The 15572-nt window shown below is 39.3% G+C and overlaps 1 protein-coding gene across 1 annotated transcript in view; it reads right to left on the reverse strand.

The window, feature by feature from the left end:
- The window catches only part of gpc4 (glypican 4), a 39508-nt gene extending 25796 nt beyond the window's left edge, over positions 1-13712 (reverse strand). Inside the window, exon 1 of the mRNA XM_079631496.1 lies at positions 12862-13712. Within this exon, the coding sequence (XP_079487622.1) occupies positions 12862-13015 (154 nt within the window). The 5' untranslated portion in view covers positions 13016-13712. The remainder of the gene's footprint in view (positions 1-12861) is intronic.
- Positions 13713-15572: the final 1860 nt, after the last annotated feature.

The raw sequence follows: 15572 nt of genomic DNA on the forward strand, positions 1-15572 counted from the left end.
AATTTAAAATGTTCAATGCCTTATCGCGCTGATGTGACCGAGCCCGACCCGAACCCGAACATAATTTCTAAATATCTGTCCGAACCCGGCCCGGCCCGGCCCGTCGGGTACCGGCGGGTCCCGTCGGGCTCGGGTCGGGTATCCATCCTCTAATAGGGGTACCCTTTTCGTCGTATGTTGACGTATGGTCAAGACCCGTCAGTATATGACGTTTTGGGGTGAGACCGGGCAGCTGTGGCGCGGCAGGATTAATTTTGAACAAGGTCCTGAGTAGGGCTGTGCGATATGACGATATATATCGGATGGACGATATAAAAAGTCTATCGATTCATATTATGCTCATCGTTCATATCGTGGTGTCGCAAAAAACATTGTTTACGGCAAAACTTTTTTCATCATTTGGAGGACTGCAATCTTACACGCCGCCATGAGAATGCAGGCAGAAACGTGAATAACATGGCGAGTGAAGGGTGATAGAACCGGGTGTTTCCGAGCAGGACCAGCCAGGACAAACCGAGGAGCTCGTTCCTAAATGAGGGGCTACCTCTGTAGCCTGAACATGATTTGGTAAAATTTCTTTGTTTAGTTGACTATTATATTTTGATAATGAACATGCTGCTATGTCAAGTTAGCAATGCAATAACGTGTGCGCGTGCCGTGAAGCGTCGGCGCGATCACAGGAACAGGAATCCGTTACTCCGTAATTTATGGTCATACGGATAGAAGCAAAAAATGATTCAAAACTGTAAAGCCGTAAAATACAGAAAACAAGCTCGATTCCCTTTTCTAACATCTCGGTTTCCTTTTTGTGAACTTTGGACCCTGTCGCATGATCCGAAGCTTAGCAAAATGCTTCCTTTCGTTTTGTTAATCTGTAATTATTTAAGGCAAATAGCCTATATTTCGCATATAGGCCTATATATTAGTTTTATATATTTAGCTTTATTCTGTTTTCTCCATTCACATAAGCGCTTTAAGTGCGTGTTCTACACTATCCTGCAATTTTCGCTGGTTTCAAAAAACAAAAAGTTACATATTACCTGCTATTCATTTTCACTGAAATGTAGGCCTAATTTTTTGACAGTTGGTGACATACAGTATGGAAAACTAACGCCAGCGCATTCCCATTGCGACTTATCAATGATGACTGACAGCTGTGCATGGGCATTTCACTCACGGATAGGCTATGCGCGTCAATATCACATTTGCTCAGTCTGTACTATTTGAATACATGATTGGTTGACTGGCAAATTAAAATAGTTAACAGAACGATAAAATAACGTTGTTAACCGGGTAATGGCCATTTCAAATAAGCGTGTCTGTTCCATAGACAGTATATAAACGGTCTGTTCAGAACGATTAAATTTAATTTGGTTTCCGGTTCTGGTTATGCTCCTGTCAAAATTTCGTTTGTTTGTTTTCGTTCATTGAACAGGTTCGGAGCCCTGATTTCTGCTACATTTTAAACATCTTCCATTGCATTTTTACATTTGGTATTTTATATAGCAATATTTTATGTTGGGCCTGTAATCATTTGTTTTTGAAAAGTGTTTTAAATTTCGTTCATATTTTATATTTCTACATTCTTAATCAAACATTTGCCCTTTTTTTTTGTTGAGAATATAAAATATATATATATATATATATATATATATAAAAAAACATTTTTGAGGATATACTTAATATATACTCAATATATATATCAACTTTTCTTTTATTTGATATATGCTAAAAGTATTTTCCATGTAGTAATTATATATATAAATTATTAATTGATTGAATTTACAGAAAAAGTACTATATCGTGATATATATCGTTATCGGGATATGAGATGACTTATATCGTGATATGAGATTTTGGTCATATCGCCCAGCCCTAGTCCTAAGCCGTTGCTGGCGCCGCGGACAGACGCCGAATGGCGCCGCCGGTGTGTATGTGTGTGTGTTCAGAGAATAAAGTGTTACAATTTTAAAGATGTGGCTCTGCGCGACGCATAGATTTATCTGTTAAACTGTTTGTTTGTTTTGTTGTGAACCTGAATTTCATCTTCTGTGAAGAAGACTGCAGTTACAAAAGAGAAACTAGATCGCAGGTTATTTTGCTTAAGTTTCCAATTGACTGAAGATATAAGTTATTGTTACATTATGTTCTTAATAAATGTTTTAAATTTGACAATGTAGTGTGGTACACTGCGAACAAAGGTCAGATATTATGCATAAAAGTTTGGTCTAAAAATGGCATAACCTGTGCTTAAAAAAAAGAAGAAAAAAAAGTAAAAACCGAGAATCGAATCGAACTGTGACCTTAGAATCGAAAATTTAATCGAAACGAGGATTTGGGGAATCGTGACACCCCTAATATATATATATGTTATGATGAACGTGCGCTCAAGGCATACTTGTATATATTATATATATATATATACACTGACTGTGTGATATATATATATATTTATAAAACGGTTAGTTCCAATCCTTGATTCTGATTGGTATTCACGATAAAACACTGCTATGACCGCTTCACCCAACAGTTCTATGTATCACTACACAACCCCCTTAGCAACCTAAACACATGTTTGATCTCATCGATATTGTTCATTGAAGCTATAGTAGAGTATTGTGAGAGATCAAGTAAGCGAGTGTACCTGCATTTACAGTAGATATAGCATTTTCCTTCAGGTCAGTCCTATATATTCATAATAATAAAAATCCGTTTGAATGTCCGCTGCGATATCTTGTTGTTTTAACAGTTAAGGGGTTTTCCCGTGCCCGTAGTCATCTGTCAGTTGTGTCTTCCTTCTCCGTGATCGCAAGTTTGAGTCCTTTCAATGTAAAAGTCTTCTCTACCATGTTCTCTACTGACTGACTCACTCATAAAGACAGTCTTTGCCACCATCTATTGGCAAAATAATGTATGTAACTTCTGTTGCTGTTTACGGTCAGGGACTATTTTTTTTCAGCGGAAGGAAGGCTTTTAGTGATTTTACTTCATGAAAGTTGCATAGATACATTTTTTTCGTCTTTAATAGTATTGTGTGGTAACCGTTTTATAAAAGCAATAAGGTACTCTAGGCAAGTGCTGTATCGTGAATAAGTCGCGGCTGAAGGGGTTGCAGGCACTGGGATTCAAAAAGGTTTTTTTTCTAGGTCAAAGCATGTCTTGTTTGGAAATTTGCAAGCCCACCATAAGCCGCATACAACCGAAACCACAAACACGCTCACTGTACCGCTCTTCAAGTCTAGATCCCCTTTATTTTTACACTCATATTTTTCCTGACTCTCAAAATCAATTTTTTTCTTTAAACAAAACATCTCCTTAACCATCAGCATATGAAAGGTTTTAGCGCAGGAACGCTATATTTTATCCCCCTTGATAAAGCAAACCAGCGGAAGGCCGAGCCGTTCTTTGACACTGTTTATAACCGACATCTAAGGGTGGCTGAAATCCACCAGATGCCGAAACTGACGGACAAGCATCGAGGTAATGTGTAAGCCGTGTGTTAGAAAGAGAGATGAGGGGATGGGGAAAGAGAAAGAGAGGGGCCCATGGGCAGGATGAGGTCAGGCCAAAGATCATATTTCCAAGTCCTCAAATCTACAACACTGCAACAATGATTCTGATATACCTGTTGGGCTTAGGAAACTGGATAGCCGTGAAGTTGGTGGGCAGAGCGGGAGTAGTAAGCGATTGTAGCGGAGTAAACCTACACCGGGATAAACTTGCGATGCTTTTGACTGACATCTCACCCATCTAGGATAATATATATGGAAAGGTATGTAAATAAATCAACAGATAAGAGGATCTTCTGCGCTCAAAGACTGAAAGGAGATCAAATGTGGCCATTTTGGGTTTCAGGTCGGTTCTCCATTTTGTTTTTCAGAGAAATCATTGCTACGACTTTGCCTCACCTCAAATACATTCATCCAGGGTCTGCATGAGTGACTTGTGGCAAACCGAACAATCATACTAGACTAGAAAAAAAGTCACTTAAATGTCGGAGCCAGAGGTGGGACCGGAGCCGAGACATTTGGTTTTGATGACCGTTTTAAGAGCTCCCATCACCTCGTCAGTTAAATTGACGGAGGTCTGTGAGGGAGCTCTTCAACCGCCTCCACCCGTCTGCACGAACACACACCACGTCAATCCTCCATTCTCTCCAAAGGCTTTTTTACATGTGCATGAGGTGCAGAATTAGGTAATCGAATGGGTCGTATATAAGCGGGCTGAAACGAGTCCTGGTCGGAGGCTCATCAGGGGGAGTCTTGATGTTGGCCGTGGGAGTAATTAGCAGGGATTACAGGAAATCTGGAACATTCCCAGAGCTGAGGGCTTCTGCCCAAAACCCAGATGAGCCCCTGGCCTACATCTCTCAAAACAGCCTCAAATGATTGTTAGAGGCAGGAGGAAAAACCACAGACATAATCTAGTCATGATTATCATTATTGCTTTACATTAAGGTTGTTTTGATACAATCATATCACGTTTTATTAACACTTTACAATAAGGTTTAATTTATTACCATTAGTTAATGCATAAGGTTCACTGTTGGTTATACTTTTACAGCATAATTTGTAATTTCTACATTTTCGAATACATTTTTCACATTAAGTTGCATAAATTCACATTAGTTAATGAATTATGAATGAACATGAAATGCCCATAAAATAACAAATGCTGTAAAAATTGTTCATGGATATAGTTCACAACACAGTGCATTAACTAGTGTTAATGATTTGAACTTTATTCTAAAGTGTTATCGACTTGGAGTATTTATTTGTATGTGCTTTCATATTGTTTTTGTGTCGAGACATTTGGGGTGAGTACGTTTTTGAAAGAAGTGTAATAGTCTCAAAATATTCAGCATATTTTAATGCAGTAAAACAGTAATATTACTACAATTGAAAACAACTGTTTTCAATCGGAATATATTAAAAATTTATTTTTTTCCTGTGATGGAAAAGCTATATTTTCAGCATCATTACGGCAGTCTTCAGTGTCACATGATCCTTCAGAAATAATTTTAATATGCTGATTTGATGCTCAAGAAACGCTTCTTATCAATGTTGAAAATGGTTGTGCTGTTTTCATCACATTTTGATGGTCACCATTGAGTCATTCAACCTTTACATACCATTTACATATCTCGTTTGGTGTATTTTATGCAGCTTTTGGAGGTGTAAAAAAAAAATTATGATGAGAAGAATCCTGGAAGAAGATCGCTGAGCACTGCTCAAAGCTGGAGGACCAACATCAACCTGAGTGAAACCAGTAAAAAAAAAAAAAAAAAAAAGACACCACCTCTCAAATAACGCACACAGGGAGCTTTCGCAAAGGAATGAGGGCAAGGGAATGTCCCAGTGGAGAACTGTATCCAAAGCTCCAGACTCCACCACATAGTGGCCATGCTAATGCCTGATGGCAAAGCCACGGGAGGAAGGGTTTGAGCAAACAGCAGCCATCGCTGTAGCAGTCTGTTTTGGTATTAAAATCATCTGGAAAGCTTCCCACACACAGAGCAGAAAGGGAGGTGAAAAGAGTGGGGCAAATGAAAAGAACGAGGGGATAACACTTGGACAAGAGAGAGAGAGGGAAAAAAAGTAGCTGCTTCGGCACAGACACTTCCTACAAAGCTGTCCCTATCCAGCGGGATGCGAGGGAACAGGAACAGACCCACTGGCCAAGTTTGGGGGCCCAGGGAGTGTCGATTTAACAGCATGCAAATGGGAAGTGTTAACAAGGAACTTCAGTGGCAGCCTGTATCTGCCTTCAAGTGTGGAAAGCCACAAACACAGGGCCCAATATTACACCGCACCCATCCGACATCACTCTGTACTGTGCCAGATTTACTCAGGGAAAACCACAATCTACACTAACAATTGTCACAAGAGACGCATGTCTTGGGCAGAGGAAGTTTGGGGCTTTTTTCTTCATGTCTGTACACATCTGCCTCATTCAGAGCGCACGGATGATTCAGGGTGAGTCAGAGCTCATGAATCCAACCCCGGGCAACGTTTCGGAGCGTTCTTCGCATTCCCTGCGAGCGGGTCGCTCGCTCTCACTCATATGTGGTGGCAGCTCCTCTTAGTAACATGTGAAGTTGCCTCTCACTGCCACCGTTTTCTGTCTGTCAAAACTCCTTCCTCTTTCATTCAACAGTCAGTCAAATCTCTGTTGAAGATCCTCCAGCTGAGTCTTTGTTGCTGCTCCTGGCTCTGAGGTCCCAGTGAGGAGGTCTTGGTGGTCCAATGTGGAATGTGCTAAGGAGGGGGCAGAATCGGGCTAAAAGGGGTGCCCCATTGATCCCACACACTACTTACCCCCCACCAGGTCTCCATTTTTTTTTTGGATGGGGTGGGGGGGGGGGGGGGGGGCTTAAAGAGTTTTAAAAACTAAAAAGAAACTTTCTACACACGTCTTCATCTTGGTAAACAAATCACAAATTTTAACATAACATAGATTTAACCCAGAATCACATGTACATCAGGGATCAGCTTGTACAACCTGATCTGAATTAGCCACCAATTCACCAAAACGTAAAATAGTTATGAATTACCATAAAAGTATGTTGGCCAGGTTGCACTGCACTACCACTTCTCCTCTTACCTGCTCATGAGCAAACATTGCTTGGTTCACATTCACAAGACCACTTCCTTCTGATAGCCAAACTCAATTACAGGCCGTTTTCCACTGGGCTCGGGTCACTGAGAGCACAGCGCACAGATCAGCTCTGTTTCAGTCGCTCCCACAGCCGGAAAAACACTGCTTTGCAAACCCATCTACAGACAATTCAATATTTCACAAAGCATAGTTGACATTTAAACATCAAAAACAGTGTTTTTCTGTGTGACGTGGGGGGGAAAAAATATGTTCAAATTCTTATAGAATTTTTTTTACGAGCACTTTTAATGATCTCATATTACAATTAGTACATTTAAAATGAATTTGTAACTAAAAGACTGTTTAAGCAAATAAAAACATCTAAAACATGATTGAAATGAAAACGGTGACTACTAAGATTACACTATAAAAAAAAAGTCCACTACTGTTAAAAAGTGTTGTTCAGTAATATTTTGAAATAATACTTTTACTTCGCAAAGATGCATTAAATTGATCTAGTGACAGTAAAGATTTATCATGTTTCAAAAGATTTTTATTTAATGCATCACATGTAATGCATTAAAAAAAATGTATCACGGTTTTCAAAAAATATTAAGCAGCACAACTGTTGTCAACATTGACAATAATAAGAAATATTCTGAAGGATCATGTGAATTTTCAGTAATGATGCTGAACATTCAGCTTTTGCGTCACAGGAATAATTTATTTTAAATATACAAAATAGAAAACAATTACTTAAATTGTAATTCACAATATTACTGTTTTACTGTATTTTTAATCAAATAAATAGTGTCTTGGTGAGCATGAGAGACTTTTTTTTTTTAAAGTGTACAAAAATTTCAAAATAAAATTCATGGCCATGTTACTTGTCATCTACCTTGAGTAGAAGTAACAGGGTGTTAAAGTGCATAATCACTGTAAAACCAATAATTCACAAAATATCGAAGTGTTTTTATTTAATACACACACGGCTGCCAACAGTGACAACTAATGTGATTTGTTCTTTAATAATCGCACTTACGAGATTTTCCACTGATTAGCTGGAGCAGTGTGTGTGTGTGTGTGTGTGTGTGTGTGTGTGTGTGTGTGTGTGTGTGTGTGTGTGTGTGTGTGTGTGTGTGTGTGTGTGTGTGTGTTGATCTGACACAGTGGCAGACAGAGGTCTCATTAACTCAGCATAAATTAACTTTCTTACTGGCATGATCAACTTCTTGTGACATCAACCCATCTGAATGTTTGCCTTTTACCCAACTAAACAGCTGAATTTAAGTCTAACTTTTATCCTGTAATGCACTGACTGCATAGAGATAAACTCCCATGCATTAATAAGTAACATTCAAATGAGGTGGAATACACCTGCTGTTCTGCATTTTAGGATGCCAGGCTACAACAAATGAGCTCATCTATTCTCTATACCAACTCTTTGGGGGGAAATGTGCAGTGCATAATGATTTAGACATTGTACAAAACACAACAGCTGAGAGTTCTGCAATCCCATCAGTAGCTGATAGGCATGCTTCGGTCAGGAATTTTGCAGCCGATACTAACTACCGATATCTTGTCATCATGTTCGGCCAACTCTGATCCCGATCATTGAAGCTCTATATAAGTGATATGAAAGCTCTCTATTGGCTGTCACTTTTAACCCCTTACACCCTTGACTGCATTTTTAATGATTTTGAGTGTTTTCAAGTGGCATACTTAAAAATAATGGCTTACTTAAGAAAACTTTTTTTCGTTTTTGATAATCTTCCAGTGTTGACCTGTCAATCTGAGCGATCAATCCAATACAAGCATGCTCCAGCTGTAAAACAATGTCCGATTGGTCAAGTTTCCATTGGTTGAACTTTCAAATGACGATCGGATCCCGCAAGTCCTCTATAGCTTTAGCCACGCAGCATGCCACATCACTCCATAAGGATTTTCTCAAGATATACGCATCATGTTATGTTGTGAGTGGGCTTTTCACGATTTTACCTCATCAAATTGCGATTGGTTCGTGAGATCGGGCCAAATTTAGTGACTACCGATCAAATCATAGAATGTGATTATCAGCCAATGCCGCTTTGCGTCCGATCGATCGGAGCATCCCTAGCTGAAAACATTATCACATTTGCTTACGTATTTAATAAACAAACACACAAGGGATAGGAAAAAGGGTAGAACATTTCTATTTCTTGATGCATCTAAGCAACAGGTCAAAGATTAAGTGTGTCCAATTCAGATCTGATCTGTACAATATCAAGAGGCCAGTGAAGTCATCGCCTCTCAGAGTCTCATAATGTACTGAAGTAATTAAGAGTAGGATGAATCTTCCAGGAGAAAGGGGAGGACACATGTCTGATCTTTGCCATTGTCCATACCTGAGGCATGACATAAGAGCAAACTGCCAACTATAAAGCAAAGCAGATTTCTCCCGAGCAGGGAAAAGCATTCTGCTGGATCTCTATGAGGAGCTGTTGACAAGGCGAGATACCAATCTGGTCAGTATTAACCACCCCTCCTGTGAACCTTTTGAAGATGGGCCGCCTGCCACTGGGCGGGAGGCACTTGACACGCGTGTTTTACGACATCTAGGCCAATCAAACTATCACAAGCAGTGAGGCTTTTTATAAGAAGGCCAGGCAGTGCTTTCGGTTTAGCTGAGGATTGGAGGACACTGGCGGTTTAGTCCTCAGCAGGGATCTATGTACTTCAGGGCTTAAAGAACTATGAAGCTTCCTAAGGTGCAATAATCCACAGTCCTCTCAAACTGAGAGGATCTAGAGAGGCACTCAGACCATGAAGAAAGATCTCACCTCTGCTTAACCAAAAGCTCCCCGCTCTCAAAAACTCCTTACAAAAACCGTGCTTATCAAGCAGAGAAACACACAAAAACTTTGCAACACCAATTTCACACCGCAACCTTCATCTGGGTACAGCTTATTTGAGTTGGTAGCATTAAGTGCTAAATGTAGGTCTCCGCGAACTTATTCGCTAGGTGTCCTGAACACGATATGACTCACTCATTAAAACCATAACATTTCTGCTATACTTACACTTCTACCTTGCCTTTAAAGACAATTAGCTTTTACAATATTTATGCTTCAAGGGTTGTTGTGAAGTATTTAGATAATTCATCATCATACATTAACCACATTTGTAAGAAACATAGCAAGAGGTTAAGAGGCAAAATCTAAAGTGGTAGTTCAGCTAAACAAGAATATAAATATAGAGTTTTAAGGTTCTAATGAACTTCTGACTAACATTTAAAGACACAAATAGCATTAAAGAAAGGAACTCACCAACACATTTGTTAAAAAATAGCAAGAGGAAACTTCTTTTTTTTTCTCCCCACTTCCATATTGTGAGCCCTTATGGTTAAAGGCATTTTGAATAAGTAGCTAGAAAGTTACAATTTCTCATCCTTTCAGTGCAAATCAAAAGCAGCTCCAGGAAATCTTGCCGTGTTGGACGCAGTGCCTGCAAAAGCCATAACATTTCCAACTTCTGATTTACAACTCCAGCTAAAGCAAAACGGCATTCAAAAAGAACAGTGGTCTTCAATGAAACGACCAGTCTTCCTTGACTAGTGTGAGTGACATGAAAAACTATTCTGTTTATGAATAATGATACCCTTACTAATGAATTGCTGGAACGCAGAATAATCATCATGCATGGAGTGTAATTTTGACCATTTGCCTGATTAGTGCTACGTGTAGGACTGGCTCAAACCATGAAGATGGAATTGTGCTTCAGGACTACAGAAGAATAAAGAAGACCTGTTTTGACTACAAGGTGAAGAGGGCCAGCTCTGAAAGCCAGAACCAGGGGGCCACTGCCAGTTCAATTAGGTTCTCCTGTGGACCATTTTCTCCCTAGCAACAGGAGACATTGTAAAGCCAAAGCAGGGCTTTTTGTGCTTCCTTTTTTTTCTTTCTGAAAACCTCCACCCCTCAGCGACAGCAGACCATGTCACTTTCTCTGTATCAATTATCTCAGTCTCTTATTGACAAAGGCATGCTAACCGAGGTCAGTCTTGCACAGGGTCCCAACGCATTTTGTGCACCATTGTGAGAGGCACACACGCATGGCACCCAAACCTACCCTCTAAATGAGCCATTATAATTCATTCTTTACAGCAATCGCAACAAAACTGGTGATTTGACAATAAAACATGACAAATGCAGACATGTTGGGGAACACTCAAAGTTTGCATTACAATGACATCCCAGGGAAGACAATGGACCTGTTGGGCTGGTGTAAAGTACAGGGAAAATTAAGGCTCAATTGTTCCCCTTCACCTAGCTGCAGTCATGCATGCACTTGGTTTAATCGGTAAAAATTGAGATTATAGGATTACATTAGATAATACACATTACACAAAAGCTCATTCAGGTTCTTAGATTTCATTGATTATAGCAGTGCATCAATTAAATGACTAACGATATGCAACGCAGGGGAGAAATGTGATCGAATTGTACGATTTTTTTTTTCTCTGTTAAGTGCACTATTTTTCGTTAAGGATGTCCAAATTAGGATTTGAAATTTCCAGAGAGTTCAGGTAAACTTTTATATCATATTTTGGCTGCATTTGTAAATTCATAAAAACTTTAAAAACAGTAAAACAGGCACAAAATACGTAGAATTGGCATATCATTTGCAGGCCCCTGAATCTAATCAAACTGTAATTGTATGTGGCAGGTTTTGAGGTATTTGCAAAGATTGTATTGCTGGCTAATAGAATCAATGTGATGAAATGTCCAATTTACACCCCTATGAGGAGAAAGCTGTCACTCTTGTCCACACATGGATCAAAGCCTGAATTGCTTAATGACACTCAAAGCACCCTTTGGCTTCTTTGGGCCTATTTTTACTGTCTGAGAAGAAATATACAAACTCATTTTTGTTTTTGTTTGCCTGAAGCACAAGTTAATAACTACTAGTATACTGTACAAAGTTGTAAACTGCTGTATAAAGGGAATATCATACTCCCAATCAGCATGAAAAACAGCACTCTTGCTCTTGTGATATTGCTTAAAACTTTATAATCCATACTTGAAGTGTCACGCCAATTTCAGATGAGTGTAACTTAATCAAGTTTATTTCATTCATGTCTGTGCATTGATTTATGATTAGATTCAATGTCCTAAATGGAGAGTGGCCTACAGGTAGAGGTCTCAAGCATTCAGACTGGCCTCCAAGTCAAGAAAACTTTCTCTTTTATTTAATGAGAAACAAGTCAGTAAATAAACCCAAACGGTGTCCCGAGGCTAGTTTATCCCACTCATTCAAACCTGGAAGAGGAGCTAAAAACTGCAACTTGTTACACCCCCTTGCCCCAATTCCCGCTCCAGATAAAATCAGCGCATTTACATGAGCATTAGCGCGTCTGAATGACAATCACTGTCCGATGACTGACTCTCGCTTACAATGACAAAGTACACCACTTTGAAACAAAGACAGCAGCTGGGGGTGCAGAGGGGAGGAACGACGGAACACTTGTAACTATAGAAATGTAATCACGAGCTGCATCCCGTTTAAAAGATGCAGTAACTGCCTACTTACAATCCGAAGTGCGGTAACGTACACGCAAGCTGGAGAAAGCGACTTAAAGGGACAGTTCACCCTAAATAAAAAATTCGGGCATGTACTCAAAACTCATGTTTTTTTCAAAACCTTTTGGCTTTTTACTTGTGGAACACAAAATATTATGTTAGGTAGAATGACAGTCCCACCATCACTTTGATTGCATCCCTTTTTCATATAATGCAAGTGAATGGGGACTGGGGCTGTCATTCTGCTTAACATCATTCATGTTCCACAGTAGAAATAAAACAAGGTATGGAACAAAATGAGGACGTGTAGACAGTATTGATTTACTTATTTTGGTGACCTATCCCATAACCTACTGTAGGCTACGTCATGTACTATGTTAGTCACCATATAATTACCTAATGAAATTTAAGGCCGATACGATGAGTGAACAACAATAGGCCTGTTAGAAAAGCAGAGCTACAGAAAATCAATGTGGACAGAGAAAAACCTGGGTCATTTTGTAAACTTTATACACTTTCTTAGAAAATACAAAACAGACATTTGCAACCTTGTCGAACTGTTATGTCCTTCACTCCATTTGTGTTTGTCCGATTGTGTATTTACACAACTTACTACGTTTAGGCTACCTAAAGCTTTTATAATATTTTTTTTTTCTTGAAACAACTATCACAAACTATTTAGGTAAATAAAATCAGTGTAACTCACCATGCACTCCTTTGTTGGGAACATCGTTGACGTTGAAACCCTTCGAACTGTAGGCAGTTCTGACTTCATTGCAGTTCTTTAACTTTTGCTCAGCCTGAGCCGACGCCAAAACCACAACCGACATACATACAGTAAAAACAACGAACATCTTCATCGCTGACTGCTTGAGCAATGTAGCCGCAACACAAAAAAGTAATAGAAAACAAAATAAAAAGTTAAGTCACGAAATCTTTTTGATTCGCGTTTCTGATTTCCTCATGGGGATGCGGCGTCCCTGTTGAACTTCTTTTAGCCGCTCGGATCTCGCGAACTGGATTTTCTTGAGCAATAAAAACCTGGCCTCTAAAAGTACAAAGAGCGAAACAATCCCGCAGTGTGTAACGAATAAAAGTAAAAACAAAAAGTAAAGTAGTCAGGAGTTTGTAATCAGGAGTCACGACTTCTTTCTTTTTTTTAAGAAAAACAAAAGCAAATCTGCTCAATGTCCAGCGCTATGCACGCGCACACATGTTCAATGTTGTAAAGGCAAGGTACTTCTTAACCAGTTTCTTCTATTGAAAGGGATCTGCTAGGCACTTTGCTCTGTCGAAAAAGAAGCGAGAAAATTTGAGATAAAAAGTTTTAGGAAAGTTTCCCCCCTCTCGCGCTGGTGTGCAGTCGGAACGCAGACAGAGTGGGAATCGAGGAGTTGCTTGTGCGCGCGGCGAGATCTCAGCACAGAGTCAGGAGGACTGCGCGAGCACGAAGCTGAGTTCCGGACAAAGAGAGCTGGCCACGCGAAACACACGGGGTGGAGCATGGCGCGCGCAGGAGGTTACATTGACTTAGAATATTACAGTCTGCCAGCCAGTACTCATGTACATATTGTTCTAATCATTTCTGTACTGAGTAGATATATTGTTGACATTTTACAGGAGTTTTTGCCATTTATTTTATGCTTAAGCATATGGGCTATAGATAGATAGATAGATAGATAGATAGATAGATAGATAGATAGATAGATAGATAGATAGATAGATAGATAGATAGATAGATAGATAGATAGATAGATAGATAGATAGATAGATAGATAGATAGATAGATAGATAGATAGATAGATAGAAGCGAGGTAAGGTTTCGGTAAGGCGATAGATAGATAGATAGATAGATAGATAGATAGATAGATAGATAGATAGGCTAGATAGATAGATAGATAGATAGATAGATAGATAGATAGATAGATAGATAGATAGATAGATAGATAGATAGATAGATAGATAGATAGATAGATAGATAGATAGATAGAAGTGAGGTAAGGTTTCGGTAAGGCGATAGATAGATAGATAGATAGATAGATAGATAGATAGATAGATAGATAGATAGATAGATAGATAGATAGATAGATAGATAGATAGATAGGCTAGATAGATAGATCGATATATAGATAGATATATAGATAGATAGATAGATAGATAGATAGATAGATAGATAGATAGATAGATAGATAGATAGATAGATAGATAGATAGATAGATAGATAGATAGATAGATAGATAGATAGATAGATAGATAGACAGACAGTCTTTTTGTATTATCAATCAGCTCACAAGAAAGGCACTAAACAGGTGAGAATGTAACCTCCTGATATGTCTGCATGTCATGAAATGTTACACGGATCTGCAAAGGTTGTGGTGTGGCTAGCAGCTCAACGACACATAAGAATGAGAGAGAGAGGCGGAAAGAAACATAGAGAGAGACACTCTGTGGAATCTCATCCCATAATAAGCAACTTTACCGAAACATCTCAGTCAGATTATGACAGTCCTCAGGGACAGCAGCCCGTCTTTACAACAATGACACAGGCCATAATTAGAGCAGTTTTGAACTGTGCATAAGTGTGTGGTTGTTGTGAAACTCCTAAGACTTGAGCTTTTTTTGGAAAGTAAGGACCACATATATTTAGCTGCATATATGCAGCAATTACATTTTTGCCTAAAACAGATTATTTAAGCACTAGTGCACAATAATCTGTTTTAGGCAAAAATTTAATTTGTGATCATCATTATTCCTTTATGGATTATTTTATGAGAAAGTCTTATGATCCAGATTGTTCTATATCATTGCTACAGTAAGTATCTATAAGCAATGACGCCTGATGTTCTCTCAAATGGTTTTCATGTGGCCTTCATTACACGCAGTGATTTATTTTTCCTTAATTCCTTAATCTCATTCACATTGATAATCGTTTTCCATTCATTCTTAACCTTGAAGTGCACCAGCAGAGAGGGCACACTTTTGACATGTCTGGATGTGCTGGAGCATGTGTGTTTCATGTGTTGTTGTGGCTGTGTGTGTGTGTGTGTGTGTGTGTGTGTGTGTGTGTGTGTGTGTGTGTGTGTGTGTGTGTGTGTGTGTGTGTGTGTGTGCGCGTTTATGCATGGACTAGGGGGGAGCTCTTAGCAAACTGACATTCCAACTATTGTGTCCCCGCATTCCTCAGCCTACCCCATTCATGCTGTGTGACCAAAGCTGGGAAAGCCAGTGGCCAATGAGATCCTGCGGAGGGGTTCTGGGGTCTGTTGATTGTGGATATGAGAGAGTGGACCGGTGTTATGCTCAATAGAAAACAAAAGGTGAGCACTCTCTTTCCCAGAATACTTAGAAACGGACAAATCCACAGCCCTGCGACGTTACTGCACAAAAAGATGTGCAGTTAAGATTATAAAAATCTGT

Source organism: Phoxinus phoxinus, assembly GCF_949152265.1.
Source record: "Phoxinus phoxinus genome assembly, chromosome: 12".
Lineage (NCBI taxonomy): Eukaryota > Metazoa > Chordata > Actinopteri > Cypriniformes > Leuciscidae > Phoxinus > Phoxinus phoxinus.